We start from the raw sequence: 13,727 nt of genomic DNA on the forward strand, positions 1-13,727 counted from the left end.
CTTTCCACAAAGACAAACTAAGATACTTTGAAGTAAAGCGAGGAGACTCGATTATCGTTTAGCTTCTCAATTGGCAACGAGCCGCTGCTCCAATCTTGAGGCTAGCTGCTGTGAGGCTACCGACCCATAGCCTTGACCTCTCTTGAGTATATTCAACAAAGCTTCGTTAGTGTAGTGTGCCTTTAGAGAAGCCAGCATCATATCATCTGCGCGGTTGCTGTTCAGCTTAGTTGCATACGCAGCCCAAACGGTCACCGCTCCGTTTTTGAAAAGATCGCTCCCTTCGTCGTTCAATTTGAGCAGACGGAAGACATCATCTAGAGTTTTACCATTCACCATCCAATTTGTGAATTGGGTGTCCTTAACTTTGGCAACGAAGTCCCACAGAAAAGTCGATCTAGTCGCCGTAGGTAACATTTTGGCCAAGATAGCCTCGTGGTAGTGAGTCACTAGTGACTGAAAGACCATTTTGCCTGCAAGGTTCTCGTCCAGCTTGATTGCGTACGAAATCCACATGTTCACCAGATGACTTTCGAAAAGTTTGGTTCCCTCATCGTCAAGCTGAAGCAGGCGAAATACATCGTCAACGCTTTTGCCGGTCGCGACCCAATTTGTCAATTGTGCGTTCTCCAGCTTTTTAATGATCGCGACTGTATTGGTATCGGATGTTTCTTCCGCAGCAAGGAACATCCTGGTTAAGCTGGCTTCGTCGTAGCGTGCTAGTAGTGACTGGAACATTATTTTTCCTGCGCGGTCCTCATGGAGCTTGGTTGCGTACGATGACCAAATATTCACCGCAGGGCTTTGGAAAAGTTTGTTTCCCTCATTGTCAAGCTTAAGCAGACGAAATATATCGTCAACGCTATTATCGTTCATCCTCCAATTGGCGCGTTGAGCGTCCTGAATTTTATTCTTCATAGTAGACGGTATTGCTGCGAATAACATGTTGGCCAAGGTGGATTCGTCATAGCGTCTCTTTAGTGACCGAAACATCATCTCTCCATCTCGATTCTTGTTTCGAATGGTTACGTACGAAGTCCAAAGTTTCGCGGCCGGGCTCTCGAAAAGTTTGCTTCCTTCTTCATCGAGCTTGAGCAAGCGAAAGATCTCCTCAACAGTTTTGCTAGTGGCCATCCAATGTGTGAGCTGGAATCCCGAAGTCGATCAATACCGACTTTTATTGATCGATCCAATGATTCGATGTTTTGAGCTAACATTTTGGCCAAACTGGCCTCGTCGTAGTGAGTCATCAGAGACTGGAACATCATTTTTCCTGCGCGGTTCTCGTCCAGCTTGATTACGTATGAAATCCACATGCCCACTACCGGGCTTTCAAAAAGTATGGTTCCCTCATCGTCAAGCTTGAGCAAGCGAAAAACATCGTCAACGTTTTTGTCGGTTGTCATCCAATTTGTCAGTTGTGCGTCCTCCACTTTGCTAACAATTGCTACCGTTTTACGATCGGATTGTCTTTTCGCAGCAAGTAACATGTAGGACAAGCTGACCTCGTCGTAGCGTTCGTTTAGAGACCGAAACATCTTCTCTCCGGCGCGATTCTCATCGAGTTTCTTTGCGTAGGATGCCCAAACATCCACTGCCGGGCTTTCGAAAAATTTGGTTCCCTCATCGTCAAGCTTGAGCAGGCGAAAATATCGTCAACGCTTTTGTCGGTCGCCATCCAATATGTCAGTTGTGCACGCTCCAATCTTGTAGCAATTGTCGTCGTCTTCAATGATTTTTTCGCTTCAGCTATCATGTTGGCTAAGCTGCTTTCGTCATTGCGTGTTAGCTGCTTCAGTGACCGGAACATCCTCTCTCCTGCGTGGTTGTTATCGAGTTTCATCGCGTAGGATGCCCACACGTTCACGAGCGGACTTTCGAAAAATGTACTCCCTCGTTCGTCAAGCTTGAGCAAGTATAGGACATCGTCAACACTTCTGCCTTGGGTAATCCAATTCGCCAGTTGCATTTCTTCAAGTTTTGTGGCAATCACTTTTGTATCATATGACTCCTTCGCCGTGACTATCATCCCGGCCAATTTGTCATCGCCGTAGAGACCCGTCATTTTTACAATAAGGTTTCGATCCGCTTTAGAGACCCTTGGGCGGCGCACATTAGCTCTCGTTGCCCATTTCCGCAAATCCAGATTCTTGAATAAATCTGGCGTGTGTGCTGTCAAAACTGGAAGCAGTTCATGCCGACCATTTGGTTTCATCTTTCCCAACATCTTTTTGGCACTATCAACAATTTTATCAACAAACCCTCTTTCCTCACCGTTGTCGCCTCGATTGCCTTGGTTCGTCACACTTGCTCGGAGTCGCCGATAGAATTCCACACCGCCTTGACGGCTTTGGCCACCATTGAGATCTCGATACACAGTTCTTGCGTTGGTTACAACTAATGTGTTGCTCAGATTCTCTGGAAGCGTAGCGGCGCAGACGAAAAGAATAAGAAGAGCTAGCAGAACGTTGCCGAAAGAAGACTTGGTAGCTCGGTAGGCATTGGTATTCATCTTGAATTGCCGAATGAGATCAAATTCCGAAGTGGATTCATGCTAAGAAGCGGTGATGGCGGTGTGGACACATGGTAACCTACATTTGGTCCAGAACGTAATCAATCTTATTCATAATACGCACCGCGCAATCAACAGTTTTCATAATATCCGTTCGTGAAAACATTTTTCCTGTACAGGACAAGGATGTCCTCATTGGGGCAAACTACCGTATCACCCCATATGTACCGAAATGCTGCTTGGAGGAGACACGTTTAACAGCCAAACTCCACCTTCAATACAAGGTTCGAGCGAATTGGTTTAGCTTTACCGGTGCGGGCACTCTTAGCCTGCTTAGATTCATCTATTTTCCGCGGTGTAGTCGTCCAGCTCGTCCTCTGGCTCAATTCCTGCAGAAGCAAACCGTACAGACCTGCCCGGGAAGAAAGATGAATGCGTTGCTCACTTAATACTGTAAGTATTCATCTACTCGTTTCCCTCTTGACATTCTCCACCGAAAATGTCAAGCCAGGCGACGACGACTTGAGAGCAAGTTCAACAAGAGCACGACGCCGGTCTCCTCAATCGCAGGATCGCCGGGAAGAAATATCGTCCGCGTCAGGGACTTCCTCCCCGCATCCATTGACGGCAGCAGCATTAAATGACCGACCTCCGCCAACACCCCCGCTAATAAAAAGTGACGCCTTATGACATTACAGCATCTTACAGAATACACCACCAGCCCAGCTCTTCTCCTCCTCTACTGCTTCTCCGTCCACTTGTCCGCGGCCGCGGCCAGGTCCTTCACGGCGTCGGCGGCCACCGAGTCCTTGGCCGGCTCGCAGAAGGCCGGCTGGAAGGTGCCCTGGAAGATATCGTTGCAGATCTCCTCGACGGCGCGGATGCCCTTGGCGGCCGTCTCGGCGCCGCGGCTGACCGAGAACTTCTCGAGCTTCTGGCTCAGCAGCGGCACGAAGGCCGTGACCTTGGCCTCGGCCTCGTACAGCGTCTGGCGCGCGTCCTGCGGGTGCACCGAGTACACGCACGTCTCCTCCACGGTGGCCACGGAGCGCAGCGACAGGTTCGTGGACTTGAGCACGAGCCGCTGGCGCCGCGCGTCGCACGTCGTCTCCTCGAACACGTACGTGGAGTCGCCCAGCGCCGAGCGCACCCAGCCGGGCACGTTGCGCTGCGTCACCTTGGCCAGGCGCGTCGTCACGAGGCGGCCCTGCGCGTCCAGGCGCCGGTCCAGCACGTCCACGCGCTCCACGTGCGCCAGGCGCGAGTTCGGGTACTTGTTCCAGAAGGCGCGCGTCACCACGTCCCACTCGAACGGGTACACGTGGCGAGTCTCGTTCGTCAGCACCATGGCCTTCCGCTTGCTCTGTATCTGCCTTTCCTCTTGAGTCTTGACTGTCGACTGGACTGAGAGGGCCGCACGTTTTGTGGTGGGAGCCTGTGTGGAGACATATCGGACACCTGCGAGATTGGATATATGCTGGAGCGTGGGTTAGGTGGATGGATGGAGGCGACGGTATTTTGGGGTCGGATACCCTTCTAGAACGCATCGGAGGATGGCGTGTGCCGGTGGTTGGGAGAGGCCAGTTGGTGTGACGGACATCGTTTCTGAGACGCGGCATGGCCAGCCACTTCAACTCGCGGCGTGCGTGTCCATTGCATCCGTCTGCGGTGGATTCGCCACAGTACTGGAGTATTATACAGCAATCGATCTTTTCTGCAGCGGTGATGGATGGTGGTGGGTCAGATGGGGAGGGTCGAAGTCTTGTCGGACTCTGAAGTTAGCAACGGCACTTTGAACTCCGGGAGAGGTGAATTCGAGAACTCGGCGGCCCCGTGATCGAATAAGTTACTGGTTAGGCAGGTCGGAAGCGATACATGTGCCTCTCAGGTCGACAGCCCCACTGGATGGCGTTCCACCTTGGCGCGGTCGATGAAGATCTCCACTAGTCGTCGCCGTGTGTCGTCCAGCTCCGCCGCGAGGTACTTGGGCACGATCGAGCTGTCCTCTCTGGTCGCGAAGTGGAACGCCACGAGGCAGTCCACCGCGTTCTTGCGGACGCTCGAGCTCGCGTGGTCCAGGCGTCGCGTGAGCACGCCCATGAGACTGTTAGCCACGTCGGGCGTGCGCAAGAATGCTGCGTCCTGGAGAGAGCTCCGCTCGCAGGCTTGCAAGCAGGCCTTGACGAGGCGAAGCACCACTTGCAGCGTCGGGGGATCCATACGCGGAACCAGCGGCATCAAGGTCGACAACGTTTGCTGGTGGTCGCTAGTGAAGCTCACGAGGTCGTGCAGAATACGCTCCATCAAGTGGCGAGCCTGTTTTAACACGGCAAAAAATGTTAGGTCTCGAGGAGGTTGGTAGTGACGCACTTCACTGGTGTTTGAGCTCACCACATCAACCTGGTCACTAATGGCGTCAATCAAGCGCTGAAGAAGCAGCTCGAAAAACATTTGCGCTCGAGAAGGTTGCGCTTCAACGAGCTTCTGGAGAACCTTCAGTGCGTAAACGTCCTTGTCAGTTGCAGCATCAAGCAGCAGCAGAAGCAAGCGGCCGAAACAACGGTCCCAGGTCTCGGATGATCCAGTTTCGATAAAGCGTAAGGTCTGTGTCATGGATGCTGTTAGCGCAATAAATTCATCCTTGCATTTCAGTAGGAGCATACCTTGTAAAGTGCGTGCTTGATCTCCGCTTCGGACAGGTTGTTCTGCTCGAGGAGGAGGAGAAGGTCGTCCAGCTGTACGCCCTGCTTGTCCACCTTGGTTGAGCCCGACGAGAACACCGCTGTAGAAAATGTTGAATTTCCGGTCAACGTATCCTTGCTGGTCTTCGCTTCAGATCGTTTAACGGGTACTGATCTGCTGGGCCGATCACCAGAACTTGGGTTCTCCGCAGCTATCGGGGACGCTGCTTGAGCTGTCGTATTCATCCTCTTCTGGCTACTCTGCCGGGCAGGGCTTGAGGAGCTTACGCTAGGCGACTCCGGTCGCTTTCGACTCCGATCCATCTTCGGTGCCGAGAGTTCCATGTCCTGGTTTTCATCCTTTCCGTCGCGGGATCGTACTGAGAGCGGTGCAGCTGAAGAGGAAAGAGGTGGTCTCTGCGAGTTGCTGAAGTTTAGGACGATTTTCTTAGACTTCAGAACCTTGGACACAACCAAACGCTTTGATGGAGGCAGAAGACCCAGAGCGACCTCCATTTCAGGATCGTAAAGCTGCGCGGCGACCGACACAAGCTCGCCGCACGCAGACGACACAGAAACCGGGACGTCTGTATCCATGAGCAAAGCGATCTTGAGCAAAAAGGACCTCATGTGGCTGTTGTTGGCGCCATGTTTCATGTATTCTCCAGCCCCAGGAAGAAGATCTCGCAGGTAGTGACACATAGCAGCCTTCACTTTCATGTTACTGCCATCTCCCAGCATCGATATTACCAGGGCAGCAAGTGTCGAACAATCGACTGTAGATGCGATATACTCCAGATTTTCCTTAGCAATCACCCGAATCGATTCCTTCGTATCGATATACTTCTGGAACAGTTTCGGTAGAACTGTCTTCAAGTGAGGAAGTAGGCGCTGGCTATCGTTCGATAACTTCAAAAGTGGCAGGAAACCTTTCAAAACTCCTTGCGAGACGCGGTAGTGTCCGTCGCTTAAGTGCTTGATAAAAGCCATAAGAATTCGGCCGTCCACCTTGTACTCGCCACTCGCATCGCTGGTAATTCGGTCCATCCGTCTCTGGAGTATTTTCCCAATGTATTCTGCAGCCTCCAACCTAGTGGACCAGGATCTGCTTTCGATATTCCGAAGGGCTTCCTCAAGCTCATCTACGATGGGTAATTGCGCTGCCTTGGGTCGTTCTAATGACTTCACCGGTGCAGTTCGAGCTGGTTTTGACTTTGTGTCGACTGAATCGCCGCGCGAAGAATTTGTCCTTGAGCTTGATGCATTTGACGCTGTCGGTGAAGGCAAAGCCGCAACCGGCAACCTTTTCGGGCCACTGGGCTCAACCTCGTCGATTTCCATCGGAACTGGGGCGTCTGTCGCACGTTGAATTCGCTGTGCTTTAGAAGTTGGATTCTTCGAGCTGGTGTGGAAGTTCGCAGTCGATTGCTCTTGCCTTGATGTGTAAAGGCTTTCCACTATCGAGCTTGGTGCTTGCGATGGTTTGGACGGAGCATTCCATACCCGCAGAGGGCCTGCAGGAGCACCCTTCTTCCTCTCATTCGCTAGCGTGCTGATATCCTGTGAGATAGGAGTTTTGGTTCTCCCAACACGCATCGGCCCCTGCGACAGCATTCGCGAAGGCTGCAAATTTTCTTCGGCAGTATCAAGTCCCGCTGAACTTGAGCTTCCTCCAAGTACCCGTCTAGGTAATTTTTCAGACATCAATTCTCCTGAACTCAAGACGCGCTGAAGGCTTGGTTGGTCATCGCTGAATGTCACCGAGTTTGATGTAGCAGGGACACTAGTGGGCGGTTGGACTGTATTGGCTGTTCGAAGCACTGACCGCACAACGTCACCAGCTTGGGGGACTGGGGCATCCACGGAGCTAAATTCCGTCTGACGAGCATTTTTCGCCGTGAGTTTTGAGGGATCATCCTTCAAGTTCTTCTGCGTCGTTCCGTCTAAGCGAGCAAACACGCGGCTAGCCTCGTCCTATTCGTATGGGAATATCACACCGTATGTTAGTATGCCCAAGTGCTGCTTATAGGCCGCAACCACATACCGGGAAGAGATGATGAAATGACCAATACAACTTCCTCGACTGAGCGCGCACATCACCCAACGCATCTTGCAAAATGGTGGGCAGAAGTGGCACGAACACATCCGAGTGCCTTGAACAGCGGAACAGTAAATGTGAGCCAACATGATACTCTAAAAACATGTCGAAGGAAAGGGAGACGTACTTGCTCAGAAAGCTTGTACTCCATCGCTGTAGCGTCATCGTCAAGTAGCACACTGCATTGTACCGAAGCACCTGGTTTCGAGACTTCGCACACTCAATTAACCTGGATGTTGGAGATAACAAATACAAAGCGTGAGTGAATCAGATACATCGCGATTGGCGAACGGATAACCTACTTCGGAATCACACGGGCGTAACCATTACTAGTACTTTCGATCATGCTCCGAATCGTCGTGTCTGCAGAAGTCGAAATCACTTGGATAGTCACGTATGTCGCCTTAAGCAGATTGCCTAGACAAATCTCTGCATGGGCGTTGAACTCGTCACCCAGATTATTGGCGAGTGCCTGGATCGTTTGGCATGCTTCTCGGGATACCGACGATCGTAGGTCGCTCACTTGCTGACACAGACGCTCACGAATCGGGCGCAGACCCTGCGATAAGAATGAAAGGACAGTTCCACTATTTGACGCACTGCCGCATCGCTTCACCAGCTTCTGGAGCATCTTCAAGCCGTCGACACGCTTATCCCAATTGTTGTCGAGATGAAGCTTGTCAAAAATCACGCCGAGCTGCTTTTGGATTTCCTTCTCTGAAATATCGCTACCCCCTGATCCAAATGCACTTGCAGTACTGAAGTCCTGAACAACTTTGCTGCTAGTCGATGATGCTTGAGACGGAGACCGGTCGCCTTGACCTGAAATGTCAGCTGCGGCTTTCGCTTCATTATGTGTTCGGCTCCGAACAGATGCCAAGTATCTAGCCACGGAAGACGACGACGACGAGACTTGCAAGTCGTACGATGACAATATTGACGACAACTTCTCGTTGGCCTGTGCCGGGGTGTCATCAAAATCTTGATTCTGCAAATGCACAGCTTTAGTAATTTCACCACCAACTCATTGTCCCCACAAATTTATCAACGTACCGATCTATCGTCGTAAGCTGGCGCTGTGCGCGTAACAGCGCGCTCCTCTTTTCCACGAACCGGAATCCGCTCGAACCTGTCCGTTAGCATCTTCACATGCGCAGATCGAATATTCTTGTACTCCAGGTCACTCTGCACCGCCGTCCACAAGAAAAAAAACAATATCGTAAGCAACCCCATCAACCCCACCACCACCATCACCCCCAACTCCAACGCACCAGCAGCGACGGCCCAATATGCACGTAGAACTTTTCCAGCGCAGTGATCGCCGCGTCCCGCACATCTTTCGACGAGTCCTCCAGCAACTTGAGCACCTGCACCCAGCACCACAGCACCACAGCCGTCAAATAACCCTCACCACCCTGTCACCACTCCCTCCACCACTCACGTCGTCCAGCAGCTCGTCCTGCCTCTCCTTGAACAGATCATGTCGCTCCAAGCACCTCCACAGCGCATGCAGACTCTGCACCGACAGCAGCAGCAACATCAGTGCCCACTCTGCAGCCTGCCAGCCTCCCTGTGCGTTTACCTGCTCCCTGGTGCGCCAGTTCTTGTGGGCCATACACGCCCTGAGTTTGTCCAGCACGGCGTCCGCGTCCAGCACGACCGAGACCTCCACCACCACGTCCACCGCCTTCTCCCGCACGGGCAGCTTGCTGTCCCCGAGGCGCTCCACGAGGCTGAGCCACAGCAGCTTCAGGTACGAGCGCAGCGTCGCCTCGGCCACGCGCGACAGCAGCAGCTGCAGGATCTCCAGCGCGCCCAGCGCGATCTTGGAGTTGTGGTCGCGCAGGCAGGGCAGCACGTGCGGGATGAGCGTGGCCGAGGCCTCGGGGGCCGCGTCCTGGCGGCGCAGCTGCTCCAGCAGGCCGGTGACGCCGGCGAGGCGCTGCTTGATGGCTGCGGGCGGCGATTTCGCGGCCATTTCAGCGGGGGGTTAAGTGAAATTCAGTGCGTTAGAGAGAGGAGACACTGGGCGAGGAGATGCAGCTGAAGAAACGCACCTGAAGAGCTCAGCAGCGCCGCGGTGTCCTCCATACTCTGCGCGCGCGGCGGCGTCGGGTTAGCGCGCCTTGAGGTCTTCCACGGTTTGAATTCCGCTGCGCTGCGGTTGGTCGAAAAGGGGATGTGGCATTTCAGCGAATCGGAGAGCGCTTTCTATATTTACGGACTTTCCGCCAATAGGAAGCGAGCTGAAGCGTCAGAAGGTGTTTCCAGGTCAGTTGTGGGGAATCATGTCGGCGGGGCCGCGAGTGCGTCGCGCTGCGGCGGCCAACGAGACGATCGTGGTGCGCATCTGGCGCTGGGTGAAGATCACGATCTGTGCGTGCTGGTGCGCGCTGCAATTGGCTGTAAATGCGCTCGCTGACGTCTGTGTGAGGCGGCAGGGCACGTGTTCTACGGCCAGAACGAGTGGCAGCGTCTGTGCAGCCCCACGGGCGCCGGCGTGGACGAGCAGCAGCGCGTCGTGCGCTTCCGCACCGAGTTGGCGCTGTCCAGCAAGATGGTGCAGACCTGCAACGTGGTGTTCGACAACGAGCCGTTCCCGGTGCGAAGTGGCGTCATGCGTCATAAGGTGGCGGACGTTTCTGTTCCGGTGTTGTGACGCATTGCATCGCATTGCTGTGCTCTGCTATTGTGTGCTGCTGCAGATGGACGCGACGCTGCATGACGTGGCGACGAGGGCGAAGCTGGACGAGAAGGACGTGACGTGAGTTGAGTGGGTGGAGATGCTGCATGGAAGTGGTGGCTGATGCTTGGGCGTGCGTGTTCAGGTTGATGGCCAATGTGCGCTCGTGTCTTCAGCGCTGCAATTTTGTCAACAAAGTGTACTCGCGCGTGTACGCGCTGAAGAACGAAGGCTACAGCTCGGCGAAGCACGAGCACGAGGAGATGCTGGAGCAGCTGTGGAAGAATCTCAAGCCCGACGTGCGTCGCGAGGGTGGACGCATTACGAAGGAGTGGGGAGAGATCGGCTTCCAAGGTGTGTTCTCGGCGGACAGTTCTGCCGTTGTGTGCCGGATTGATTGATCGTTGTTTGGCCAGGTACCGATCCGATGTCGGACTTCAGAGGCATGGGCGTCTTCTCGCTGATTCAGCTCAACCACTTCACGAAAGACTACAGCGTTGAAGCTCAGCGGTGAGGCCTGTCGACCATAACCCTCGACAGATGCTGGAAATCCACGGCTGACATTTTATGGTGTTTCTGCTGTCAGTGCGCTGGAGGAGTCGAACCACCCGACTCGCTGGTACCCGTTCGCCGTGACGGGCATCAACGTGACAGCCTTCATGATCGAGCTGATCGACGAACGCCTACTGGACATCAAGCTGTACCGCCATGTTGCAGGCGATAGGGACGATGATGTGAACACCGGCCTAAAGCAGCTCCACGACGTTTACGGTGCGTCCGGCCAGCCCATTCCCGACCCAAATGTGAAATTTACTAACTCGGCTTCCCTCTTCTGCACGCAGCCACGATCTTCACGCGCTTCAACAAGCTGTGGGTGGACACGAACCCGCGCGACGTGATGGCGTTCCCGACCATCTTCCAGTCGCTCAAGGACGACATCCGCCTCGAGTTGACGCGCAAGTCGTTCCGCTACTGAATTGAAGCCCAGAAACCTGCGACGTGTGAGATGGTAACCTAACGCGTTAAGCAGCTGTTACGAACCTTTTTGCTCCCATCCAATCGCTTCTCTTGAAATTCCCATACAAACGTGCACTGCCCCACTCGCCAGCACCTCCGCAGACAGCAGCAGACATGGGCACGGGGCGATCGGGAGCGGGCCGGGCGCGCGCGCACGCCAAGAAGAAGCAGTACAAGCGCGGCCACGCCACCAAGAACCGCGCGCGCGACATCGACCAGATCCAGGACGACCTGCGCGTGGAGAAGCTCTCGGGCAAGAAGATGGCCTTCGAGGAGGACGAGGACCTGCCTGGGTGCGTGTTACTGTTCTTCTGCAATGCAGTGCAATGCTGCAGTGTACTGACTCTTGTTGTGCAATGTTAATTGGATGCAGTCTGGGTCAGTTCTACTGCACGCCCTGCGGCCGCCACTTCATCGACGAGAAGACGCGCGACGTGCACCTCAAGACCAAGGTGCACAAGCGGAGGTAGGACTGGTGCTGCAGGTGCAGTTGAGTGAGAGTGTAAGAGGCTGATTGATTGATGGTGGTGGCAGAATGAAAGACGTCGCTCAGAAGCAGTACACACAGAACGAGGCCATGCAGGGCGCCGGGAAGGGCATCGAGACCTACCAGCCCGCACACCCCAAGCCCAGCGACGACATGGACGACCTTTAGATTTCGGGGTACAAGGGACAGACGCCGAGTCGACGCTGACTTATTTGCTCGAGGAGCTTTGCGCTGTAGGTGACGTCCGAGTTTTGGTCGCTTTGTTGTATACTTATCAAATCTACAATTGCTTTGATTGCATACGAAAATGAAGCTGTTAATGCACTAGCAAGAATCGTGAACTTGCATTTGCACCGAGCGTGGCAGCACGTAGGTCTCGTTACGTGAAGATCTTGGTGGGGCGCCTTCGTATAAATAGGAATTCTGCACGCATGAGCTCTACCTTGGTATAATTTTACCTGGAGCTACGATCCATTGAAAGTCTGGCATTCTCTCTGAGCATTTGTAGCAAATGACTGCTCGTCCAGATTCACGGCGCCAAATATCTAGCCGGGAGAGCGACGGCGTCGATGCTGATGTAGGTGCTGCACTTTAGATGCATCAATCATTATTCTGTGCGAGCTAAGGAGATGTTTGTGTCATTTGCAGGGACTTCCTTCTGCTGCGGTCAGTCCTTGGAATAATGTGACGCCCGCTACAACCCCGATGCAGCCTCATCGCTTCAAGCATCAGCAAGCACACAGTGATGACCACAAGAGCCAGCAACCGCATCGCCCTGTTCCTCCGATCGCACCGCGAAAAATCTCGATCGGCCCTATTCGTCCCGTGAAAGTGCCGCGGCTCGCACGTGATCGCGATCCCTTTCAGCCGATCCCGATCATACCGAAGTCACCACCAAAGCCCGAACAAATGCTCCCGAAGCACACACTAAAGGTGAACCTGCTGAACAATGTCAGAACGACAAGTCAAAGCTTAACTTCAACTTGTCCTGAACCAGATAGCCAAGGCTGGCTGGAGTCGAGCTGACAGACTCAACGCCAAACCTGTCCTTGAAGCCTACCATGATCTGCTCAAACAAACTGAAGCCATGGTATACTGTTATTGCTTTCACTTCGAGCGTATCCAAAAGCTTACTCGTTGGTACTTGTTGCGAGCAGGAACTCGAGTCTGCTGAACTCGCTGAAAAGCGGAAAATGGACATCGCCGCCTATCGGATGGGGTTGGCCAATATCTCGGATGAAATGGTTAGCAGGCAGAAGGAACTCATCCGCTTCCACACGTTCAAGAACGAGGTGGATATCTTCCAGCAGCACCTGGTTCCGTTCATCTTCGACATCCGCTCTGAGCATGAGCGGCAGGTCAACTCCAGCGTCTACCGCCACTTCAACCGCATGAGAGCGATCCAAGACATGGGCATCCCTATCTACAGTCTTGGCGACTACCTGTTCGAGGAGACGGACAAAATCATCACCGCCCGCACCAAAAACACGTTATACCGACGCGTTCGACGTCGCAGTGCGGCTCATTTCATCGACACCGAGCTCATTCCTCGCCCGGAACGGAGGCGTTGCTCCATTGTGTTGAGTCCAAGCTTCAAGTCTGATGAATAAATAGCCTGGTCATGCATCAGTTGCCTCCATGCCACAAGCACGAACACCTCGGGCGTTACTTGGTGGTAAATTTATTTATCACAAAATGAAATGAAAAAAATCAAAGTCCAAAGTTGCCAAGGGCTGCGTTGAGCGCACACGTGTTAGGCCAAGCCTCGCGGACTCGTCGCACGCCACCCGACCGCGGCCTCGTCAAAGACCAACCGCAGCTACCTTCGCCGCGGTACTGGGGCCTGGCATCATCCTGCTTCCCACCTCAAGTGGACTAAATGGGCGCTTCGTGGCTGCAGCCATTTCATCCTCTTGCTTTCTCTTCTCTCTTCCTCCATCTTTTCTCACTACAACTACAAAGTCCTCGGGTCGTCCGACGTTGTCGTCTGATCCTTCATCTTCCATCTCGTGAGCGGCCTTCAGGTCTCTTCGTCTGTCTTCTTCTCCGTCCTTTTTTAGTTTGGGTATGTTCGTGCTTCCTCGGTCGCTCGCTCATCGTATTCATCACTCCTCGTCGTTTTCTTCAGCAGTTTCCATCGTTTTGTTCGTTTCTCGTTCGGATTCGCGGTCTTTGTGCAGTGTCATCGATCTCTCAACCAAAGCCACCTCACGAAAGACACATCAGTCGTGGAGCAACGTAGTCGTGGG

General features: G+C 53.6%; 5 protein-coding genes across 5 annotated transcripts; 3 read left to right on the forward strand and 2 right to left on the reverse strand.

Moving 5' to 3' along the window:
- Positions 1-3,251: 3,251 nt before the first annotated feature.
- On the reverse strand, positions 3,252-3,860 carry IUM83_09962 (uncharacterized protein; the record flags this gene model as incomplete). The annotated part of the gene is made up of 1 exon (XM_067934439.1): positions 3,252-3,860. The coding sequence occupies one exon, from the start codon at positions 3,858-3,860 to the stop codon at positions 3,252-3,254; it is 609 nt and encodes a 202-aa protein (XP_067793440.1).
- A 536-nt stretch (positions 3,861-4,396) lies between these two features.
- Positions 4,397-9,382, reverse strand: IUM83_09963 (uncharacterized protein; the record flags this gene model as incomplete). The annotated part of the gene is made up of 12 exons (XM_067934440.1): positions 4,397-4,828; positions 4,904-5,116; positions 5,176-6,223; positions 7,019-7,167; positions 7,238-7,346; positions 7,419-7,520; positions 7,594-8,279; positions 8,345-8,476; positions 8,563-8,658; positions 8,733-8,807; positions 8,874-9,244; positions 9,349-9,382. The coding sequence occupies 12 exons, from the start codon at positions 9,380-9,382 to the stop codon at positions 4,397-4,399; spliced, it is 3,447 nt and encodes a 1,148-aa protein (XP_067793428.1).
- Positions 9,383-9,579: 197 nt separating this feature from the next.
- IUM83_09964 (ELMO domain-containing protein B) lies at positions 9,580-10,950 on the forward strand (the record flags this gene model as incomplete). The annotated part of the gene is made up of 7 exons (XM_067934441.1): positions 9,580-9,667; positions 9,733-9,893; positions 9,997-10,055; positions 10,120-10,328; positions 10,391-10,484; positions 10,561-10,745; positions 10,817-10,950. The coding sequence occupies 7 exons, from the start codon at positions 9,580-9,582 to the stop codon at positions 10,948-10,950; spliced, it is 930 nt and encodes a 309-aa protein (XP_067793431.1).
- A 155-nt stretch (positions 10,951-11,105) lies between these two features.
- IUM83_09965 (zinc finger protein) lies at positions 11,106-11,646 on the forward strand (the record flags this gene model as incomplete). The annotated part of the gene is made up of 3 exons (XM_067934442.1): positions 11,106-11,284; positions 11,365-11,457; positions 11,526-11,646. The coding sequence occupies 3 exons, from the start codon at positions 11,106-11,108 to the stop codon at positions 11,644-11,646; spliced, it is 393 nt and encodes a 130-aa protein (XP_067793417.1).
- A 919-nt stretch (positions 11,647-12,565) lies between these two features.
- Positions 12,566-13,088, forward strand: IUM83_09966 (uncharacterized protein; the record flags this gene model as incomplete). The annotated part of the gene is made up of 2 exons (XM_067934443.1): positions 12,566-12,568; positions 12,636-13,088. The coding sequence occupies 2 exons, from the start codon at positions 12,566-12,568 to the stop codon at positions 13,086-13,088; spliced, it is 456 nt and encodes a 151-aa protein (XP_067793441.1).
- Between the last annotated feature and the right edge of the window lie 639 nt (positions 13,089-13,727).

Source organism: Phytophthora cinnamomi (assembly GCF_018691715.1).
Source record: "Phytophthora cinnamomi strain GKB4 chromosome Unknown Contig29, whole genome shotgun sequence".
NCBI classification, from domain to species: domain Eukaryota; phylum Oomycota; class Peronosporomycetes; order Peronosporales; family Peronosporaceae; genus Phytophthora; species Phytophthora cinnamomi.